This window comes from Lepidochelys kempii, chromosome 6 (assembly GCF_965140285.1).
Source record: "Lepidochelys kempii isolate rLepKem1 chromosome 6, rLepKem1.hap1, whole genome shotgun sequence".
NCBI classification, from domain to species: Eukaryota; Metazoa; Chordata; order Testudines; family Cheloniidae; genus Lepidochelys; species Lepidochelys kempii.
Window position 1 is genome coordinate 22551229 of NC_136385.1, and position 19348 is coordinate 22570576.

General features: G+C 44.2%; 1 protein-coding gene across 2 annotated transcripts in view; it reads left to right on the plus strand.

Annotated features, from left to right (window-relative positions):
* The window catches only part of LOC140912546 (uncharacterized), a 178148-nt gene that overhangs the window by 151332 nt on the left and 7468 nt on the right, over positions 1–19348 (plus strand). For both annotated transcript variants that reach the window (XM_073347095.2, XM_073347096.2), the window contains 7 exons: positions 3245–3354; positions 4545–4593; positions 7108–7228; positions 8551–8645; positions 11340–11405; positions 14644–14743; positions 17076–17228. In XM_073347095.2, coding sequence (XP_073203196.1) covers positions 3245–3354; positions 4545–4593; positions 7108–7228; positions 8551–8645; positions 11340–11405; positions 14644–14743; positions 17076–17228 — 694 coding nt within the window. The remainder of the gene's footprint in view (positions 1–3244; positions 3355–4544; positions 4594–7107; positions 7229–8550; positions 8646–11339; positions 11406–14643; positions 14744–17075; positions 17229–19348) is intronic.

The window sequence follows — 19348 nt, forward strand, 5'->3', positions numbered from 1 at the left end:
AGAGCCTCCCCATGCCTATTATACCCGCCTCCTATGTATCTTTTGCCATGAAGTTTCTGTCCCCCAACAGGATGGCTTTAAAGCTGAAGGAGGGGAGGAAAAGTGGGAGTTTGCCAGAGGAAAGAAGTGCAGACCTGTCAACTTTTGCCAGTTGTTGTTTTCAAAAGTTTTATGAAATGGGACTAGTGAAGTTGGTTTTACAGTCGGTACTTCTAGCTAGTGGCATCTATTCTTCTGTCTGTTTAAACATCTGCAGGGCTCAACAACAGAGTGCAACTGAGCAGAACAAGCCAGATTCAGAAGTCCACAAATTACTTGAAAATGAAAACATAGTCCCATTGCTTGTAGTCTGTAGAGCTAAGGAACCTTCACGATTGAAACACCTTGCATGAGGCCCTGAGCTACTATCTGCCATTCAGATCCCAAGATGTTGTGACTTTGTTCTTTTACATTCTAGTGACTTTGTTCTTCTTGGCTTTAGGATTGCTTCGCATACTAAATACTGTACCATGAGCAGCTCTGTTCACTGAGCACAGGATGCTCCTTAGAACAGGTGCAGTCTCTGGGCAAGTGCATTCAGTTCGTAATTATTCATGAGTCGGTGTGAAAGGGGGTTTGTTTTAGCAGGTCAGAATCACGGCTGAGGGTTGCTCTGGAGTCAGCTCTAGTTCCCTTTGTGGCCTCTTAAGGGACTCCCCAATCAGTGGAGACTGAAATGTTTTTTGTATTAATAGGAAACATTGATTACATTGGAGTTACTTTGTTCCTTTAGTGAGTGAGCTACCAGCAGGAGCCTGGGTTGGTTAATGAACTTGAACCAAAGTGCCCTAGTGTATGTAGTAAGGGTGCTTCATGTAGCCTGCTTCCTTGTAACATGTAAGACGCCATAGGGTGCAAGAAAGGATACCTGTAGTATTAATGCTAGAAAACTAAACCACTCCTAAGCGTCACATTTTACTGCTCCCTTCCCTTCATTCTCCCTTAGTTTATACAGGCAATAATTCTGCCTGGGCCCTAGTTTCAGTGTCTCCTTCACAAACCCTGGTACAAGTTCAGAGTTAATGCTACTGCTACAGGCTACAATACATAAAGGTCACAATCGCCTCTGAGCATTTTCTGCGGAGGATGGAAACCCCACATAGTGTTCAGCCAGTGCCTGTGTTGCTGTTAGGCAGATCAGGGCTGCTAGTCAGTTATGAGTCTGAAGCCGGCTCTGGGTGTGGTGGGCTCTTCTATCCAAAACTCCAAATTGATGTGGCAGCTTTAGGGGAAATGGCAACCTGCGGATACTGTAAATTGGATCCACTAACACCTTTAAAGCAGTGGCTCCCTACCATCCATCTGTGTATCTATTACTGATATGCAAGGCTTCCCGCCTGTAGGTTAACGAGGAGCCTCGTGCTGGTCTCCAGTGTGGCATCATTGTTCAGTTGTGTGCACTCTAACTTGCAGTTACATCTCAGGCTGCTCCAAAACTCGGTGGCAGAACATTTCATTCACTAAATAGCCTCAGGGGCTTAAAGAACAAACGGACAATTATGTGGTTGCCAGTGATATCTAAGGGATATAAATGAGTTCAGATGCTTAGCTACAGCATGGTGATTCTTACTTGCATGCACACGCTTCAGCTGAGTGCCATCTTTGGGGCTGGTAAGTAATTCTTCCACGGGGCATGTTTGTTAAGAGCTGGAAGGGTTTTTGCCTTCCTCTGGAGCTTTGAGCAAGGATCCTGTATTAGGGTGAGGTGAGCATATAGTAGTGGTTTGATTTCCTTCAAATACAATGGGCGCCGAGCATTAGCAGGCATCAATCCTTTTAGTCAGTGCCATCTTTGTTTTCAGTGAATGTGGCTTAGAGAATAAACCAGCAATTCTTTTTGCAAAGAGGGAGTCTTGCTATGTATTTAACTTTTATTCTTAACTGTACCAGTTTACTAGTCTTGGTCCCATCCCTAGTGGACAAGCCAGAACCCCTCTTCAAGGCTCAGTGTAATCTCTACTCAAAAAAAGCCCCAGGAGGGGTTAATAGGCTTAAGATGGTTTTGTTTCTCTGGAGAGGAGGGAAATTGTAATTAGCAATCAAATCATGGAGCTGCTTAGACCATAAAAAATTGCACTGCACAGCATCTAGGCCAAGAATACCTAGGGGTCTCTGCTATTGGTCTATGAGCTATGTATTAATATGTATTATTTTTCTACCCACCAAGAGCCACCTTGGTGCTTTACAAGACCAAATATACATGGTCTCTGTTCTGAAGAGCTTCAGAGGCAACCATCGATCCACTGGATCATGGTGTACTCGTCAGATCGGAGTAGAAACAATCCATTCTAAAAACCTGCTGAAGTGGTCCCTTGATAGAAATCTTTAATGTCGGGGAGCTCAGATTTGGCATTGGTGGTAGTGGTGGGGAATTTATTCTAGATTTCAGTGGTGAGTGTGCAGCTTAATCTTTTCTCAGGGATAATTCAATAATAAAGAAACCTTTAAAGGGAAGTAGGGCACGAGACTTGCTGCGCTGCCAGTGCACGTTAGGTCTCGGTGGTGGGATTTATTTAATAGAAATTCCTATGAACAGAACTTCAGGATGAACCTGATTGTGTCCCTCTGCACAGATTAGCACATTTTCTATATGTTTCTGGTGTGCTCCTGAACAGAAATGAGAATAGTGTCTGCATGTACCTGGCGTATACGACGGCACTGAGAGGGTTAAGTGGCTTCAGACTCATTGTTCTCAATGGCAAACTAACAGGCAGAAGATGGGTCTAATCCATGTCTGCTAGACTGGTCCATGTTCCCACTTCCACACTTTTTCCATAGTAACGGAATCAGAAATGGAGGGACCAGACCTTGTTTAAAATCTCAGCTTCTTGATTTCACTTTGTCTGAGAGGAATGAACCTGAAATGCTGCTTGTTACGAGTGCAGTATCACTGAGAAAGACATATGGAAATGTTCCTAAGGGTGTTCTTCCTTTCTCCCGGCCTCATAAAAATGCTGGGGAGGAAGCGAGAATTGTAATCCATAGACAGGCTGCATTTTGTGCTCCCTCTCCAAGTCTGCATGTGTTTCCCTCATTCTGTTGTTGCTTTGTTATCGTTAAATACCGAAGAGTTATAGGCTGGCTGGTGGTTCTGAGCTCCCTCTCTAGAATGAAGAGGTCTCTTCTCTTGAAATGTTCTATTTCTAGAGATGATATATGTGGCTGTCTAATGGGTTTCCTTTCTCTGTCCCTCACTTCCATCCAGAAAATGAAAGAACAAGCCAGGAGCTTCTCATCAGAAATCAAGCAGATAGACTTAGATGTCAACCGCACCTTTCGAAACCACATCATGTTCCGGGATCGCTATGGAGTCAAGTGAGTATTGGATACATGGTTCCAAACTGTCCATAATTGGGAATCTATTTATTCTCTGTCTGATCCCTTGACTGACCATCACGAAGGTATCAGTTTGATAGACCCAGGGACTGAAGTGCAGGCTTCCAAATAGGTACCACACATTCAGCAGCATTGTCCCTCTGTCAGCACCCCTCTGACTTGGATGGACCATGTCTAGTGGTGAGAGGGCTGCTTGGTTTCCATGCCCAGTCAGTGCCTCTTCTTCTGTATCTGCTAGTCCTTAGCTAGGAGGCTCCAGGCTGCAATGCAGAACCTAAAGAAACCAGGGTGTTAAAGTAGGGGGGGAAATGGATACATCTTCAGGGCTCCAGCAAGGATACGAGGCTCCCCTGCCTCCCAAAGGGGAAAGGAAATAGCTGCATTCATGGAAGAAAAATATAAACCTTTAGTAGGTGCAGTCACTGAGGTTGCTTCACAGCAACTGATGCACTGGAGTTTTACATATCTGTCTGCTACTTATTAAGCTTAAGCCGGGTGAGTTACCTCACCCACCTTGTCTCTCTAATATCCTGGGACCGACACGGCTACAACACTGCATAATCTACTTATTGACACTCACACGCATTCCTGCCTGGTTGCATAGAACAATAGTGGTGTGGTTTCTGAGGCAGTGATGCAGGAATACTGACATCATTACGGGGTGACATTTTCCACACAATTGGGTGAGGTTGGAAGTGAAGGGATTTTAGCTATAAGGCACCCACCAGTGTTGAGGGGAGTCATATTGCTAAGCCTCTACCCGTTGCACTGTATGTTTATATCCTAGCTCTTCTTTAGCAAACACTGAAGGTGTGAGAGGAAATATCTCATAATAAACCAAGATGGTGGTGTTTTTCTGAGTTTTATAGCCCAGCTGAAGACTATATATTTGTGCATGTCGTCTTAATAGATCTGTTGGTTTGATGGGATAGTTTAGCACTGTTTCGTTGTTCTGATGGTATTCCTCCACTGGGGAAAGAGAGGCAAGCCCTGTTGCCGTAAGAGGTGTAATGCGTACCTGGTGTGATTCTCTGAGTTTTGCATTGTTTCAGCAGAGGAACTTGCAGAAGCTACGGTAAAATCACCTTTTGCTTTTTGTGAAATACTTGCTGAAGTTCAAGATTAGCTCCTCAGACTATCAAATCTTAATGTCCTCTCTTTCTTCCTAGGCAGCAAGCGTTGTTCCATGTCCTTTCAGCATACTCTGTTTACAACACGGTAAGTAGATCCAGCTAAAAGTGAGCACTCCTGAGTTGACCTCTTTCTTGACTTGCACAGTTCGTCTTCCATTGGGAGGCCCCCAGTGTTTACTTGGAAGGCCAGATGACTGTGTACAGCGCCCCAGTGGTGCGTCTTTACAAAAAGTAAACATGGAAGAAACCCAAGTTAGTTATCTTCAGAAGCCACAACTACAGTAGGTAGTGGGTTCTTCGAACAGCTGTTTTATTTCCCATGCATAATTCCAACTGCCTGTGATATCCTGAAGGTTTGATTAGGATGGAGCTCAACACAGGAAGATAAACTGCCCTTTATCATAATCCTTCCCCCCGCCTCCCCGAACGATTATCCCAGGAGTCTAGCCTACTGTCCAAAGAGAGTATCTATCTGTTTTTTCTTGTGATTTCTAGCCCTGTGTTTAGTGGTATCCTCATGGTTGAAGACAGTAACTTCTTACAGTGTGTTAATCATTTTCAGCTGAGGGGTTTAGAGGACAGTAGGAATAAATGAACTACAAGAATTAACTGTCTCCATCTGCCAGTGGAGGACAGTTAACCCACAAGGTCTAGATTGGCACAGTGGACTTGTAGACAAAAAACAATGTTGTTCCCTCAGCCCAAGCATACTTAGGGGGACTGCTGAATTTCCCTTTGTATTTTTAGGACTAGCATGTTTAAGGAAACCCCAAATAGCATCTGAGCAATACACTGTTTATCATCCTATACAGTATTTCCTGAAATAGCTGTAACATTACTTGTGACTGAATTTTTGTAGTTCAGGTTCATGCTTCGGTAGCTCACACAGCATAACAAAATTAGATTCATGGCCTTGAACTAGTGGGTATATCTCCATGTCACAGAGCCATCAGGCAATTTGGCACAAAGAGCACTCTCTGCTCATGAAGATAGGGTAGAGTACAGTAGGCTTTTTATTTTCTGGATGCCTTGGGACCAGTCCTGGGATAGCAAAGCAGAGTTTTGTAAACCAAGTATAAGCCTACTTATGTGATGGGAATTTCTGTAGTGACAACATGGATTGTCCTTGGACACTAAAATGCATCAAATTCATCCCAACTAAACTTTCTTTCATCTGTAGGTCACGGGTGCCAATTCAGGCAGCTGGTGACTGGAAGTTGTAACATTTGATGATGTACAGAGGCCTATGTGAAATGAACTTAGCACACGCTCAGTTCAGTTCCCAAAGGCAAGTGTCCATATCTCTCCTACACGTGATTGGCAACCTGGCTAGTTTTCTCAGCAAAGATACCATGGAGCCTGATCTACCCTCTCAAGGTAGACTTTCCAGGGCAAAGCTAGGGGAAGCGTGGGGAAACTTCTGCTGCTGCTCTGCTTGCTGTGGGACCCGTGCTACGGATGAATAGGGGACTTCAGTCTCCATAGATGTTAAATTGACACTAAGAACTTGGTGCAGAATCCACTGATATCAAGTGGTGTCCCAAGTGGTTGACCGTTTGATCTAATGGAGATCTGGTGTAGAAGTTCACAAGGAGCTATCTAGCAATGCCATGATAGACTTGAGGGAGAGATTTTTTCAAAGGCCCAAATAGCAGTTAGGTGCCGAAGTCCTATTGAAAGTCGCTGGGTGTTAGAGACCTGGGCCTCTGAAAATCTTTCCCAGTCATTCTTAGATATAGTTGCTGCAATCAGGAGTTTAACCACAGCATGGGCAGAGCCAGAGATTGAATAGCAGCTGATGTTCAAGTCCATGAAGCTGACTTAGTTGAACAGTAGAAGCATAGTGTAGTACCCTATGGGAGCTGTGAATCTGAGAATAAACAGAGTAAGAACAGCCCTTGAACAGTGGGAAGGGAATGCACAGGTGGGATCTTCAGAAGCACCTAAGTGACTGAGGTGCACAAGCCCCACTGAAAGTCAGAGGGATTTGTTCTCCTGCATCACTCAGGTTGCTTTTGACAATCCTATCCCTAGAGCAGCGCCTTTCAACCTGTGGTCCTGGGGGTCTGCACGTGGTGTTTAAAGGGGTCTGTGAAAGGTGACTTTGTGAAAATAAAGTTTCAGTTCCCAGAAAAGGCATTCCGTTTATCTGGTCAAACAAACATATGTGAATACTCCCACCTGCTGGTCAAAACCCAGAAGTGTTGTCGTTACCCTAGAAGCCCACAGTTTCGCGCCCTTTCTCACACTGTGTCAAATTCTGTGCCAAGCATGTGCCACTTTTATAGCTGGATTCTGTTCACTTAGGTTTCAGTCTGACTTCTGTGGCAGGGGTTGGCAGATCACAGGTTGAATTTCCAAAGGGGTTCTCACCTCCATTTGAAAACGTTTAGGGGTCTGGAAGTGAGAAAAGGCTGGAAAACACTCTGGGGCAGTGGCTTTTTAGAGAGACCGGTATCCTTACCTGTTGAAAGTACTGGCGTCTAGATGTTTTTACACAAAGCTGTGCACTCGCTGAATGAAGAGGGTGGAAGTCGCACGTGTACCTGTGCCCGGCTTAGTGTCATGTAAACAGGTATGTGCTGCTTGTCCCTTCCAGGAAGTGAGCTACTGCCAAGGGATGAGTCAGATTGCTGCCATCCTGCTGATGTATTTAAATGAAGAGGATGCCTTTTGGGCACTGGCGCAACTACTGACCAATCAGAGACATGCCATGCATGGTAAGCCTCGGCAGAAAAGCAGAACCGCAGCCGTTCCTGTAGACTTCACATGATGGTTGATGAGTCTTTGCTGCTGCTTCTTTGGTCAGCAAGAGGAAATCAGCAGTCAGATGTGTACTCCACCCACTTCCTGCTCTTGTCCCCTGATTATCTGAAACATGTGTAAAGGCCTTATTATGTGTACAATGACAGAAGTATGGAGCCAGATTTGGCCTTTGCATGCTGACTAGTTTATAATTGAAAAACTTAGGGTTTATCTACACTGGACTTTCTTGACTCAAGGTAATTAACACATTTGTAAAAGCTACTGTGTTCCAGGGTCAAACATTTCATGACAATCAGTTAACTCTAGGTTTAAAAATAATGTCCAGTGTAGACTTACCATTAGGAACCATACATAGTGTGCTGCTTTAAACACACTATAGAATACATTCCCTAATGCATTTGTCCAGATGTGTACTGGGAAATGTGGTGTACTATTTTACACCAATCACATTAATGCTTCTTTCATTTTATTGTGATTTTTAAACTGAAGAAGTGTTGTTTTTTAAAGTCTTTGTGCAGAGATATTTTTTAATAAGAGGGGTGGTTTGTGTAATTTAATAGCTACAGAAGATCATAGTGAGGGAGCATTGAAAGACGTTGCTCAAATGCTTCTTGCTTTTATTTATCCTGTCATAAAACCATCACATATTTTGCTTAAAAAAAAAAGAAAAAAGAAAAGGAGAGAGGCTCTTGGCATATAAGAAGCAGAGGGCATGCACAGAAGACAGAACTACCCTCTGACTTTATTATAGTTTCCTTCAACATCTGGGTTAAAATGTGTCTGCCACTAAATTATAGTGATGGGGAAGCTTGTGTTGTGCTCCCATTGTATAAAACCTGTTTACCACTGTTTGTTCTAGACCCAGAGAGGTGATGTACTGCCTAGCATACCTTGTCATGCAAATAAAGGACCTGATCCAAAATCCATGGCAGCCTTTACATTGGCTTCAGTGGGCTCTGGATCAGGCCCAGATTGTAATGGAGTGTTTAAGGTTTGACTGGTCTGCTGTGAAGGAGCAGTTTCAGAAGAACCAGCATTGGATGCCAGAGTAGGGTATGTTGCAGAGTTTTAGACACAGCCCAAATAAAAGGGGTAGAACCTAGGCCATGAAAGACAAAAGGCCAGTAAGGTCTGTTTTGCAGAGCATCCTCAGCTCCGCTTGAAGTTAATGGAAGATGTGGATTTTCAGCATCTTGGAAAATCAGCCCCCCAGTCTACATCTGTTGTTAACTTTTAAGTTTGTCTCTAATTGCTTCTGTGTATTTTTCTTTTAAAGGGTTTTTCATTCCTGGGTTCCCAAAGCTGCAGAGATTTCAGGCCCATCATGAGCAGATTTTAAGCAAACTATTTCCGAAGCTGAAGAAGCACATGGTATCTTTTTGTCACCCAGCTTCTCATACTCATGTCATGCTTACGTTAAATGCTTTAATGTTAACTTGTTCTGTTAAATACACTCCTACCCTATGTACAGCTAATCATACAACTGCTTCTGCCACTGAAGAGGCAAGTATTTAGCTAACTCATTTGTCTCCTAAATATTTCTGAAGTGAACAGTTCAGGTTTTGTGACTGGCCACCAGCATTTGTGCAAGACATTGTAAAATCTGGAGACTTTCCTAGAAAAGGCAGGAACAGGAAAATGTATCTAGGGCATGTGTGAACAGAGTTATTTCATGCGTTAACCGGGCATTGCTATGTTATGCTGGCCATAAAACCTGGACGGTATTATCATCTTCTTGCGTTGCAGATGCTGGAAAGCCCAGAGCTTTCCCCTTACAGTTTGGCTCCATGCTGCACATTTGTTTTCATTTAACATTCTCCTATGCCAATCCTGCTGTGTGGGGACATTTGCTCCCTTCCAGCAGAGGGACACAGGAAACATTAGAATTGATGCTGTGTCATTCATTTTGCTGGCTCAGCATCTCCAATGGTTTTTGTCTCCAGAGGATGGTACAACCCCATTGGTTAGCTGGAATAGCATCCGCAGTATGGGACTGGGACCTAGCAACTAGCCAGCTATTTTGTGACACTCTCTCCTCCTTTTCTGCATGTGTTTCATATTTTGGGTATTCAGACCCCTAAAGGTTTTCTGCATTCCTAGAGGGTCTTCGTGGCGTGTCTCCAGGAAAAGCTGTCTATATTGCCATCATCTGAAATAGCTCTTGCTTGGTGCTGCAGATGAACCCACCCCTGCTGTAGAAATGTAACAGAGCCAGGCTAGTTTTTCACTAAATTACCACTGTTCTGAGAGAGATGGTGGCGGGGGAAGAAACACTGAATTCCAGCCAACAGGAACAAAAGTACCTGCATTTGAGAGACTCCACGAGCTAGTAACCATATTTCCCTGAATGGAGAGCATGCTATACCTCTGCAAAACAGGGTATGGGAAAGTACAGAAGAGAGGCCCATATCTGTGCTTTGACAATACACCCCCCTGCTTAATGTGATCATACCAGGTGCTATCATTGTTAAACTTCCTTGAGCTAATTCATGTTTGAACACTTAGTAGTAAGATTTATATCCTTGTTTCTGGCTGATCTGTCCAGTTAAATAAAGTCTGACCATTTGGAAAGTGAAGGTAACAGAGTGGAGGTGGAAGCTGAAGAGACTCTGGAGGGATACAGGGAAAAAAAAGGAGTTTGCTGGAAAAGAGCAGGTAGCTGGCACCCCTAGAATCCCAGCTGGACTGGTGGTGAGTGAAGCTGACAGGAGGGGTGGTTCTGGAGGTGTTCCCTCTTGTTTCTGGTGCTCCTCCCTCAGTTTCTCTTTTCTGATACCACAGCAGTGCTCCCATTGTTTTCATGCAGGTGCATGTGTTGTACATCATCCCTCCAGTGAGGCATACCCTGCAATTTTTCACCTAGCACCAGAGTGAGGGGGAAGCAGAAGGAGAGCAGGCTTGAAACTAGTGATAGCAAATGTCCAAAAGGCCCATTTAGATAAGGATCCAAAAATTCACATAGCCATGAACCCACCTGTCTGTGTGCCATTACCCTCTATTGGATATAGAGTGTCCAAGCTGCTCAGGCATGTGGGAACTTGTCTTCTAGTGCCTGCAGACCACACACACAATGAACCAGTGCAACTAGTTAAGTGTCTCCTTTAGCTCAGCAAGTAAGGGCTTGTTTGGAGCTTGTTATATGAATGTGGTGTAGCAAACAATTTTGTCTGTAAGCATGTCTAGAATTATTATAGGATGCTTCTCTTCTTGCCTATGTCAGGTGAGCATTGTGAGGTTTGATTGTTTGAATCAGGGTTAGAAGGGGCCTCTAGTCTAGCCCCCTGCCAAGCGGCAGGATTTGTTGTCTAAACCATCCAAGACAGATGGCTATCCAGCCTCCTTTTGAAAACCACCAGTGAAGGAGCTTCCACAACCTCCCAAGGCATCTTGCCCTACTGTTCTTACAGTTAAGAAGTCTTTCCTGAGATTTAATCTAAATCTGCCATGCTGTAGTTTGAACCCATTGCCTCTTGTCCTGCCCTCTGCGGCAAGAGAGAACAACTTTTCTCCATCTTTTTTTTTTTTTTATGGCAGCCTTTCAAGTATCGGAAGACCACTATCCTGTTCCCCTCATCTCTTTTCCAAACAAAACACACCCAGTTCCTTCATCCTTTGCTCATAGCACTTTGAGATTCTTGAATGGAAGAGGTTTACAAACAATGTTATTAATTAGATTCATTTGTGTTTCTATTGCCTGAACTGTTTTGCAGACCTCTGTGGTCTGGAAATTGGGCCAGAAAACCCTCTAGCACAAATGCCTTTTCTATGGCATGTTGGCACTTGTGTGGGGCTAAGTGTATCTGGAGCAGCTGAAACCAGGGGTACAAATGTAACTACAGTAAGGCTCAGGTTCAGGCAAGGGTTTGGGTTGGTCTTACTGTCATTTGAGTAGGGGCAGGAGACACATTTCAGATGAGATGATGCTTCATAGACCCATTCAGAGCCTGACAAACCATTTCCAGGACCTTGCCCAGAAAGAAGTATTAAAAAAACATGAGTTTTACACAAGCTTCCAGCAGCTGGTCCAGTGAAGTAAACATCTCTTTGCTTGTTGTCTCATTCTAGGACAAGGAGCAGATGACAACGGGGATTTACACAACCAAGTGGTTCCTGCAGTGCTTCATTGACCGGGTGAGGGATTTTCCTGGGAGAGTGTCTACTTGGCAACCTGGATCCAGAGTGGATTTTCTTTAGTGTATCTGGGAATTTTTACATATTTTTCTAATAAGATTCCATGAATATTTTATAGGCCAAGATATTTTGCATATTTTCATAAAGCATATACCCGGCAGGAGATGGGCTTAAAATAACTACATGCCACTCAGATGGTCACACCATGAATAACAGATGGAAAGATAGTTTTAGGGCAAAGGTATAGGCATGGGAGTCAGATTTTTATTTTCCTTGGCTCTGCCACAAATCTACTAAATCACTTACCCTCACTGAGCATCTGTTTCACCAACTTTATAAAGAGGATAATACGTACCTCAGTAGGGTAAGTTCATCACGCTTGTAAAGGACTTTGAGATTTTTGGATGAAAGGCAGTATAGTATAGTCAAAAAGAACAGAAGTACTTGTGACACCTTAGGGACTAACAAATTTATTAGAGCAGAAGCTTTCGTGGGCTACAGCCCACTTCATCGGATGCATAGAATGGAACATATATATATAACTATATGTATCTATATCTATCTTACTATATGTTCCATACACACATATATATATATATATATATAAATTGGAAGTTACCATACAAACAGTGAGAGGCTAATTAGTTAAGATGAGCTATTATCAGCAGGAGAAAAAAAAACTTTTGTAGTGATAATCAAGATGGCCCATTTAGACACTTGACAAGAAGGTGTGAGGATGCTTAACACGGGGAAATAGATTCAATATGTGTAGTGACCCAGCCACTCCCAGTCTCTATTCAAACCCAAGTTAATGGTATCTAGTTTGCATATTAATTCAAGCTCAGCAGTTTCTCGTTGGAGTCTGGTTTTGAAGCTTTTCTGTTGCAAAATTGCCACCTTTAAGTCTGTTACTGAGTGGCCAGAGAGGTTGAAGTGTTCTACTGGTTTTTGAATGTTATGATTTCTGATGTCAGATTTGTGTCCATTTATTCTTTTGCATAGAGGCTGTCTGGTTTGGCCAATGTAAATGGCAGAAGAGCATTGCTGGCACATGATGGCATATATCACATTGGTAGATGTGCAGGTGAATGAGCCCCTGATGGCATGGCTAATGTGATTAGGTCCTATGATGGTGTCACTTGAATAAATATGTGAACACAGTTGGAAACGGGCTTTGTTGCAAGGATAGGTTCCTGGGTTAGTGGTTCTGTTGTGTGGTGTGCGGTTGCTGGTGAGTATTTGCTTCAGGTTGGGGAGCTGTCTGTAAGCAAGGACTGGCTTGTCTCCCAAGATCTGTGAGAGTGATGGGTCGTCCTTCAGGATAGATTGTAGATCCTTGATGATGCGTTGGAGAGGTTTTAGTTGGGGGCTGAAGGTGACGGCTAGTGGCGTTCTGTCTACTCTGAAACCTATTGTATAGTCGTGTCTCTGAATTAAATTAACTGCTGTGGCCAGAATTTTCAAACTTCAGCAAATAGATGTAGGCTCCTAAGTCCATAATTAGATATCACAACAGAAATGGCCCAATTGTCAAAGGTGTTTAAGCCACCTGCAGTTCTCACTGACTTCACTGGGAAATGAGGTTGCTCAAACACCTTTGACAGTCAAACCACTTCTGTTTAAATTGGTCTGGTCATTGACATAGAGCAGCTGCCAATGGCCCCTACTGTATATTCCAGCAGGAAGGAATCAAATGAGCGAAAGGGAGCCTGCTCCACTTCTTTTCCCCAGCCACACTTCTATGGTGATAGCCACAGGGAGTGGCAAAGGAGCCACTTCAGTGGCTGTGTGCCACGAAAGATTCCCCTACGCTGGTGGAAGTCCCACACTGTTGGGCTGAGGGCAGCTTTGTGTCACCAGAGCAGTGCAAAGCTGCCTTGATATACTAGACTGACAGGCCCAGGATCATCCAATTAAACAGGCCATTGTCTGTTCTGGTGATTCGTGTGTCTAGCCTTGAAAATAGCAAAGCTTTCACATACTTGCAAAACTAAATATAGTAACGACTTTTCAAGGTAGGGAATCCTTTTGCAAGTTGTCTTAGATTGAATTTTTTTCACCTTACCGTCCCAAAGAAGGAACGTTGTGTCTATCTTAACTGCAACTCTCTGGCCATCCAAGCGGGTGAACATTTGTTTTAAAACCAGAATTGTAGCTCATAATATACACACAACCCTAAATCTGTCATGAAAACAAAGAATCTCTCTGTGCTACACTGGGGTGCTAATGGGAAGGTTTATGGCACATTCTATGCACTGTCATTCCTGGGCAGATCAATACAGTTAGAATAGCATTGGAGCAAAATACTATGCCATCTGTTACAGATCATGTCTGATTCCCCTTGCTGGCAGACCACCACAGTGCTGAGACAGGAATCCAGCATCTGGATTCCCTGGGGTTTTAAGCCTCAAGTCTGAACAGATTCCAAGCGCTGCCCCAGTCTTGGGGTCCCTTGATGCTCTTTGAGTGCAGACCCTCTGTCTAGCACCACACACCCCTGAGAGTTGCAACCATGCATCCCCACTGCCTAACCCTTGGAACCAGTGCTGACTCCTTAGACTGCCCCTGTCATTTAAACGCAACCTCTCCCAGAATCCCACCAAAGGGGTGAGCCTTCAGAGATGCAATTTAGCTCACAGGTCACATGGTAGTTGTAGCATATAACACAAACTCGGCACAGAGTTCCACAGTGTAATAATACATCCTACGTGCATTGCCTCTTGCTGTAGCTCACAGTGTGTGTTCGTGTAGGCGGGATCTCCCCTGCTTTGCCTCACCCAGCTCTCACAGCAGCTTCACTCATCTTAAGCTGGTGAAAAATGGCCAAAGAGAGAGCAAGTAGATCAGCTTCTGCCCTTTATCACCTTCCTGTCTCCTACATCAGGTGGACTCCCTGGTCAGCCTCAACAGGGGACCACAGTGTGTTATGGGTAACTTTCTTGCTCGGTGAGCTCTCCCCTAATAAATCCCTTCTCCTGGTGGGGAGCCAGTCTGTTTAGTGCTGTTCTATGTTAAGTCAGTGACCCTCTTTTGTTAGCCCTTTGTCACCCACGTTTGGAATTTCGACCCAGCATAAAGGCAAAAGCACAAAGAGAAGCCAACGAGCCTCCAATGGAATTGGCAGATTGGTAAAGATACTTACAGGGAAAGGGTTCATAATCTCACCCAGAATCCATACATTTTACAGGCAGATTCCCCAGATCATCACATCATCTAACCTGCTTCTTTTTGTAAACAGACTCCCTTCACGCTCACCTTGCGGCTGTGGGATGTCTATATCCTGGAAGGAGAACGGGTTCTGACAGCCATGGCGTACACCATCCTGAAGCTGCACAAAAGTAAGCGGCTCAGCAGACTTGCTTGACTTTCCCATTCAGTAGGGATGATCCTATCATTAGAGTCTGGGGTTTAGATTTAACCTCCTTAGTCAGGGAAGGGCTTAGAGAGAGAGAGAAGCCCAGCGTTGGTTTGAAAGTTTTCCTTCTACCTTAATTGGACCAAGATACAGATCTGACCAAAATAGGTGCATCTCCTGAAGCTGTCCCCATTTACACCATGTCTGAAGTTAGCCTGATGGTGCTCCACAGTTGGCTGTTCGGCTTTTTTCTCAGTGTCACTGGATTTACACATGTATGATACCGTGCAGCCCCTACTGGGCATTACAGACTGGTGCAGTTTCAGGCCTCACCCAGAGTTCAGAGAAAGCAAATTACTACACACAGTCCCATGTTTGTCACTCTTAACACCAGAGGAAAACTATGCTTTTGCCAGCAAAAAAGGCACATTGGCCTTTTCACATCTACTCTGCAAGGGCCAAATCCCACCTGCTCCGTAGACTGAGAAGAGTGCGTCCTCTGCTGCAGGACTTCCATCAGCCACTGGGAAATTCCTCTCCGTGGACCAGGGCAGTATGTCCTATAGAAGCCCTGCCTTGCTCAGTGCACACTGGTGGTGGAGATGAATGCTTTGTGGTTGATTGCTTGGTTCTCTTAGCACTAGGTGCTGTACATACACCAAAGAAGGCACAGTTCCTGCACTGAAACATCCAGTCTTTAAAAAAAAAAAAATCCCCCACCATGGTGCAGTCTTGGGCCCAGTCTACAGAACTGTAAACATTACAAAATGGATTTTCTGACACCATGTACTATATTGGTAACACACTTTACAGAAAAACTATTTTAAGAGTGTTTTAGAGAGCATTTAAAAATGTTAGTGGGACTATTTTGTTTTGTTTATTTGTATCTCTTCTTCTGCGAAGTCATGTTCCTTAGTCCAACTAAATAAGGCTCAGAGGAGAGAGCAATACAATAATGTATTTATAAAAATACTTCTAAAAATGACCTGAAATTGCTTTTATTTACATAAAAATAAATATGTAAATAAAAAGTTAGACATCTGCCTTAAAGTTAGACATCTCAGGACCTTCAGCACTTCAAGGCAGGCCCTGCTGGTCTCACTGGAAAGCTCAGCATCTCCTCTTGCCAGTGGTACAAGGCCCTCGTTTGTAGCCACATTGGGTCACAGGGTCAGCTCCTAAACCTGTCACTGGGCAGTAGTGAATATTGCTCACTGAGGGCTTTGGCCAGTGTAACTTTTTTTTAGAGGGAACAGGAGAAATGCAGGGGTTTGAAGTGGCTCTGAGGTTTGGAATGTTTGAATAAATCCTGAAGAGATGGATTAGTGGACGGAGTGCAGGTGTAATGGTCAAAGGTGCATGGTAACCATGCATCCATCACATGGATACCATTAGTACATTAGCGGGGTAGGTGCATTTATAAGTGGGTGAGTGCTATTTACCTTCATCCATCCTAAACTTCCTATAATTGTTTAAAAATCTTACCAAGGAAGAGATCTTAGTAGATCAAAGTGCACTGTGGAACTTTTAAGTGTGCGGTAGCAAGGTCCACTCAGCCAGTTAGTGCACAGCAGGGTAGATTTACACCTCCGCTTGCTGTGCACTAAGTCTCCATGTGGACAAGCCCTTAATTAAAAGTAACTGATTTGGGCATGTGAAGTATTGTATGTAAAGAAAAAGAGAGGAAGACTGGACAAATTAAGCCTTGATGAACAATGCAGTGAGATGGGTGGCTAATGACAGTGGCTGCTCTGCATCTCGGATGGCTGCGAAATCCTATATTAGATACGGGAAGAGTGTGAAGCACCAATTCTGAATGTCTGTGCTGAGCCACCTCAGGCTGCACTATCCACCATTAATCTGTGGCGTCTGTAACACGCAGCTTTACTCCCCCTAGAGGTGTAAAAGAAACATTCAGAAACAGTCAGACACAGTCTGTCACTGAACCAAGGCCCTGAACCTGTAAACATTTATGCACCTTCATAATTTTACTCATTCAATGAGCCCATCCAAGTCTATGAGACCTACTCACCTGAGTAAAGTTACATGCAAACATAAATGTTTGCAGGATGGGGACTAGAGATTGACTTGAGAGAACCATAAATACCTGGCCGAAAAACACATGGAAAAAGGAAGCAATGCATTGTTTGTTCTGCCCCACATTTTAACTTAAATGTAAACCAGATCTCCTGTACTGATAGCGTTAAAACTGCTGCTCCAGTAGAAACACTGTCTGGATTACCACCCCACCCCACCCCACCCCAAATCGAATTGATTTGTTCTCACATTTTGCTGTGTTTTCTGCTGTCCTCTAGAACGCTTACTGAAGATGTCCCTGGAAGACTTACGGGAATTCCTGCAGGAGAGAATTTCTGCTTCTCTGCATTATGAAGACGATATTATTATTGAACAATTGCAAATGTCCATGACTGAATTGCGCAAAATGAAATTTGACCTTCCACCCCCAGGTAAGCAGAGCATGAAAGCAGCATTAATTCCAGTTTTTCCCCTACAGTTAAAATTAACTTCTTGGTGCCAGCACTAACCCTATCTTTCAGGGCCAGAGCAGTGCAATTTTTTCAGGATTCTTCTCTCTAAACAGCAGGAAAAGGCTAACTGCTGTGGCTTTCTGAATTGCAGAGGCAATTGTGTGACCCCGGTTCTCTGTTCTGTTCGAGATCTCTTGGGTGCAAAGATAGAGTGGGTTGAGCAATGGTGGCTTTGTGTCACTTGTATTCTGGGACATGACAGCTCCTAGGGAGATATGTGGATTTTTTGGCAAAGCTCACGCCAGGCATGCTGAGCTCTTTTGAAAATCTGGCTGCTTATTTCAGTACTTAAATTGGAACATGAGCTCTTTTGAAAATCTGGCCCTTTGTCCTGTTTGTCATAAATGATTTTTAACCCCAAGTTGCATCACTCTGCTCCTCTTGGGTATTTTGTTCTGATTTGCAGAGTCTTTGCATGTTTGAATTGAGCCAGATGTTTCAAATGTGGTCTGCATGCGTTGTTTTGCTTACACAGATTTTCTGGGTGTGTGAACTTCCCAGCCACTGGCACTTCACAGGGCAGGCAGGGGCAATGTTGTGTTTCACATAGTGCAGGGGTTGCCATGGTAATTGGCCTCTTTATGTTGTAGCATTGTATTCCAGGTGAGTGGTTAGATAGAGCCCCCTCAGCATAAATCCTTCATGCTGCATGAGGAGGAAGTTGGCTGTGGCCCCTGCTGTAGAAATACTTATTGAAAAATAAATGAAACACTCATTAGAAACCTACAAAACCCCACCTGGTTAAGTACATGAATACACTGAACTGTTAGTCTGCAGTTCTCTCTAGGTCTGTTTTGAGGGACTCTGGTGTCAGGCTGTAACCAGAGACTGGCTAAGGGGAACCAGGTTCTGCAACCTCAGATCAGGGTGGTTTGGAGCCAGTTTAATTTTTATCTGAACTCCCAAGGTTTGGGACTATGTTGTATAATCAGACTAATAAACCCTGATCAGCTGACAACAAAACACACACATGGAGCTTTTCTTATATGGTAAGAGGGAATTAATTATTGAACATGATCTTTGATGTCAGTAAAGAACTTTTGAGCTCCTCTGAGAAAAGACTGCAAAACTTAAGGTTAAGATTGTCACTTGCCATACATGCTCGTGCAGGGGGAATAAGAGAATATGATAGCTTCCCCTCTGCTCTGCTTTACAGGCTACCCAGGTTGATGGTGTGTGCATAGAGGAGGGGGTGAGCATCTCCCTTCCCCCTCCTCCCTCGCCCCCATAGGCAGGGTATGAGCTGAGCCAGGGCAGGGGGAGGAGAGAGTAGCACCTGACAAGAAACAGGCACACATGAGTTTCCCCCTGTGGCAGAGTGATGGGTCACAATTCCTTTGCCTGGCTGCCTCTGGAGGTGCAGGTGCATGCTGACCCATGCATCTTCCCCTGTGTAAAGATTCAGTCTTGTCTGAAGTCTCACAACAAAGTTGTGAACAGCAAAGTATGTCCATTTTACAGCTAAACAGAGACAAAGAGGTTAAGTGACTTACCCAGAGCTACACAATGAATGAAACCCAGGAGTCCTGACTCCCAGTGCCCACCTCTGCTGTCACTTTGCTTGTTTATACTGTAACAGGATCAGAAATGTCAAGTCTGGTGCATCCTGCTTTTGGGGGCTGAGCTCTGGGAGGCCTCAGGGGGTGTCTTTTGTGAGCTCTACCTCTGTAGGTGAAGAGGCAGGTAATGTGAATCTTTAACAAAGGCATCCTTTATCCAACTGGTTCCTCACTGAAGTTAAAATAGGTGCTACCAATAACACAATAAAATAAACCCCAAACAGCCTGGCGGTGTGGAAATCCTCTGGCTCCGATCTCTTCTCTCAACTGCTCAGGCTTTCCACTCCTGGGGAAGCACTGTGGTGGTCAGACTGATGGGGCACTGGAGACCTGTGTTCTGTTACCGCTCTGCCACTGTGACCTTGGGCCAGTCAATTCCCCTCTCTCCCTGTGTCTGTTTAGTTTGTAAGATGTCCAAAGAAGGGACAGCCTCTTGCTATGTTTGCACATCCCCAGCACAACTGTAACGCACATTTTTAA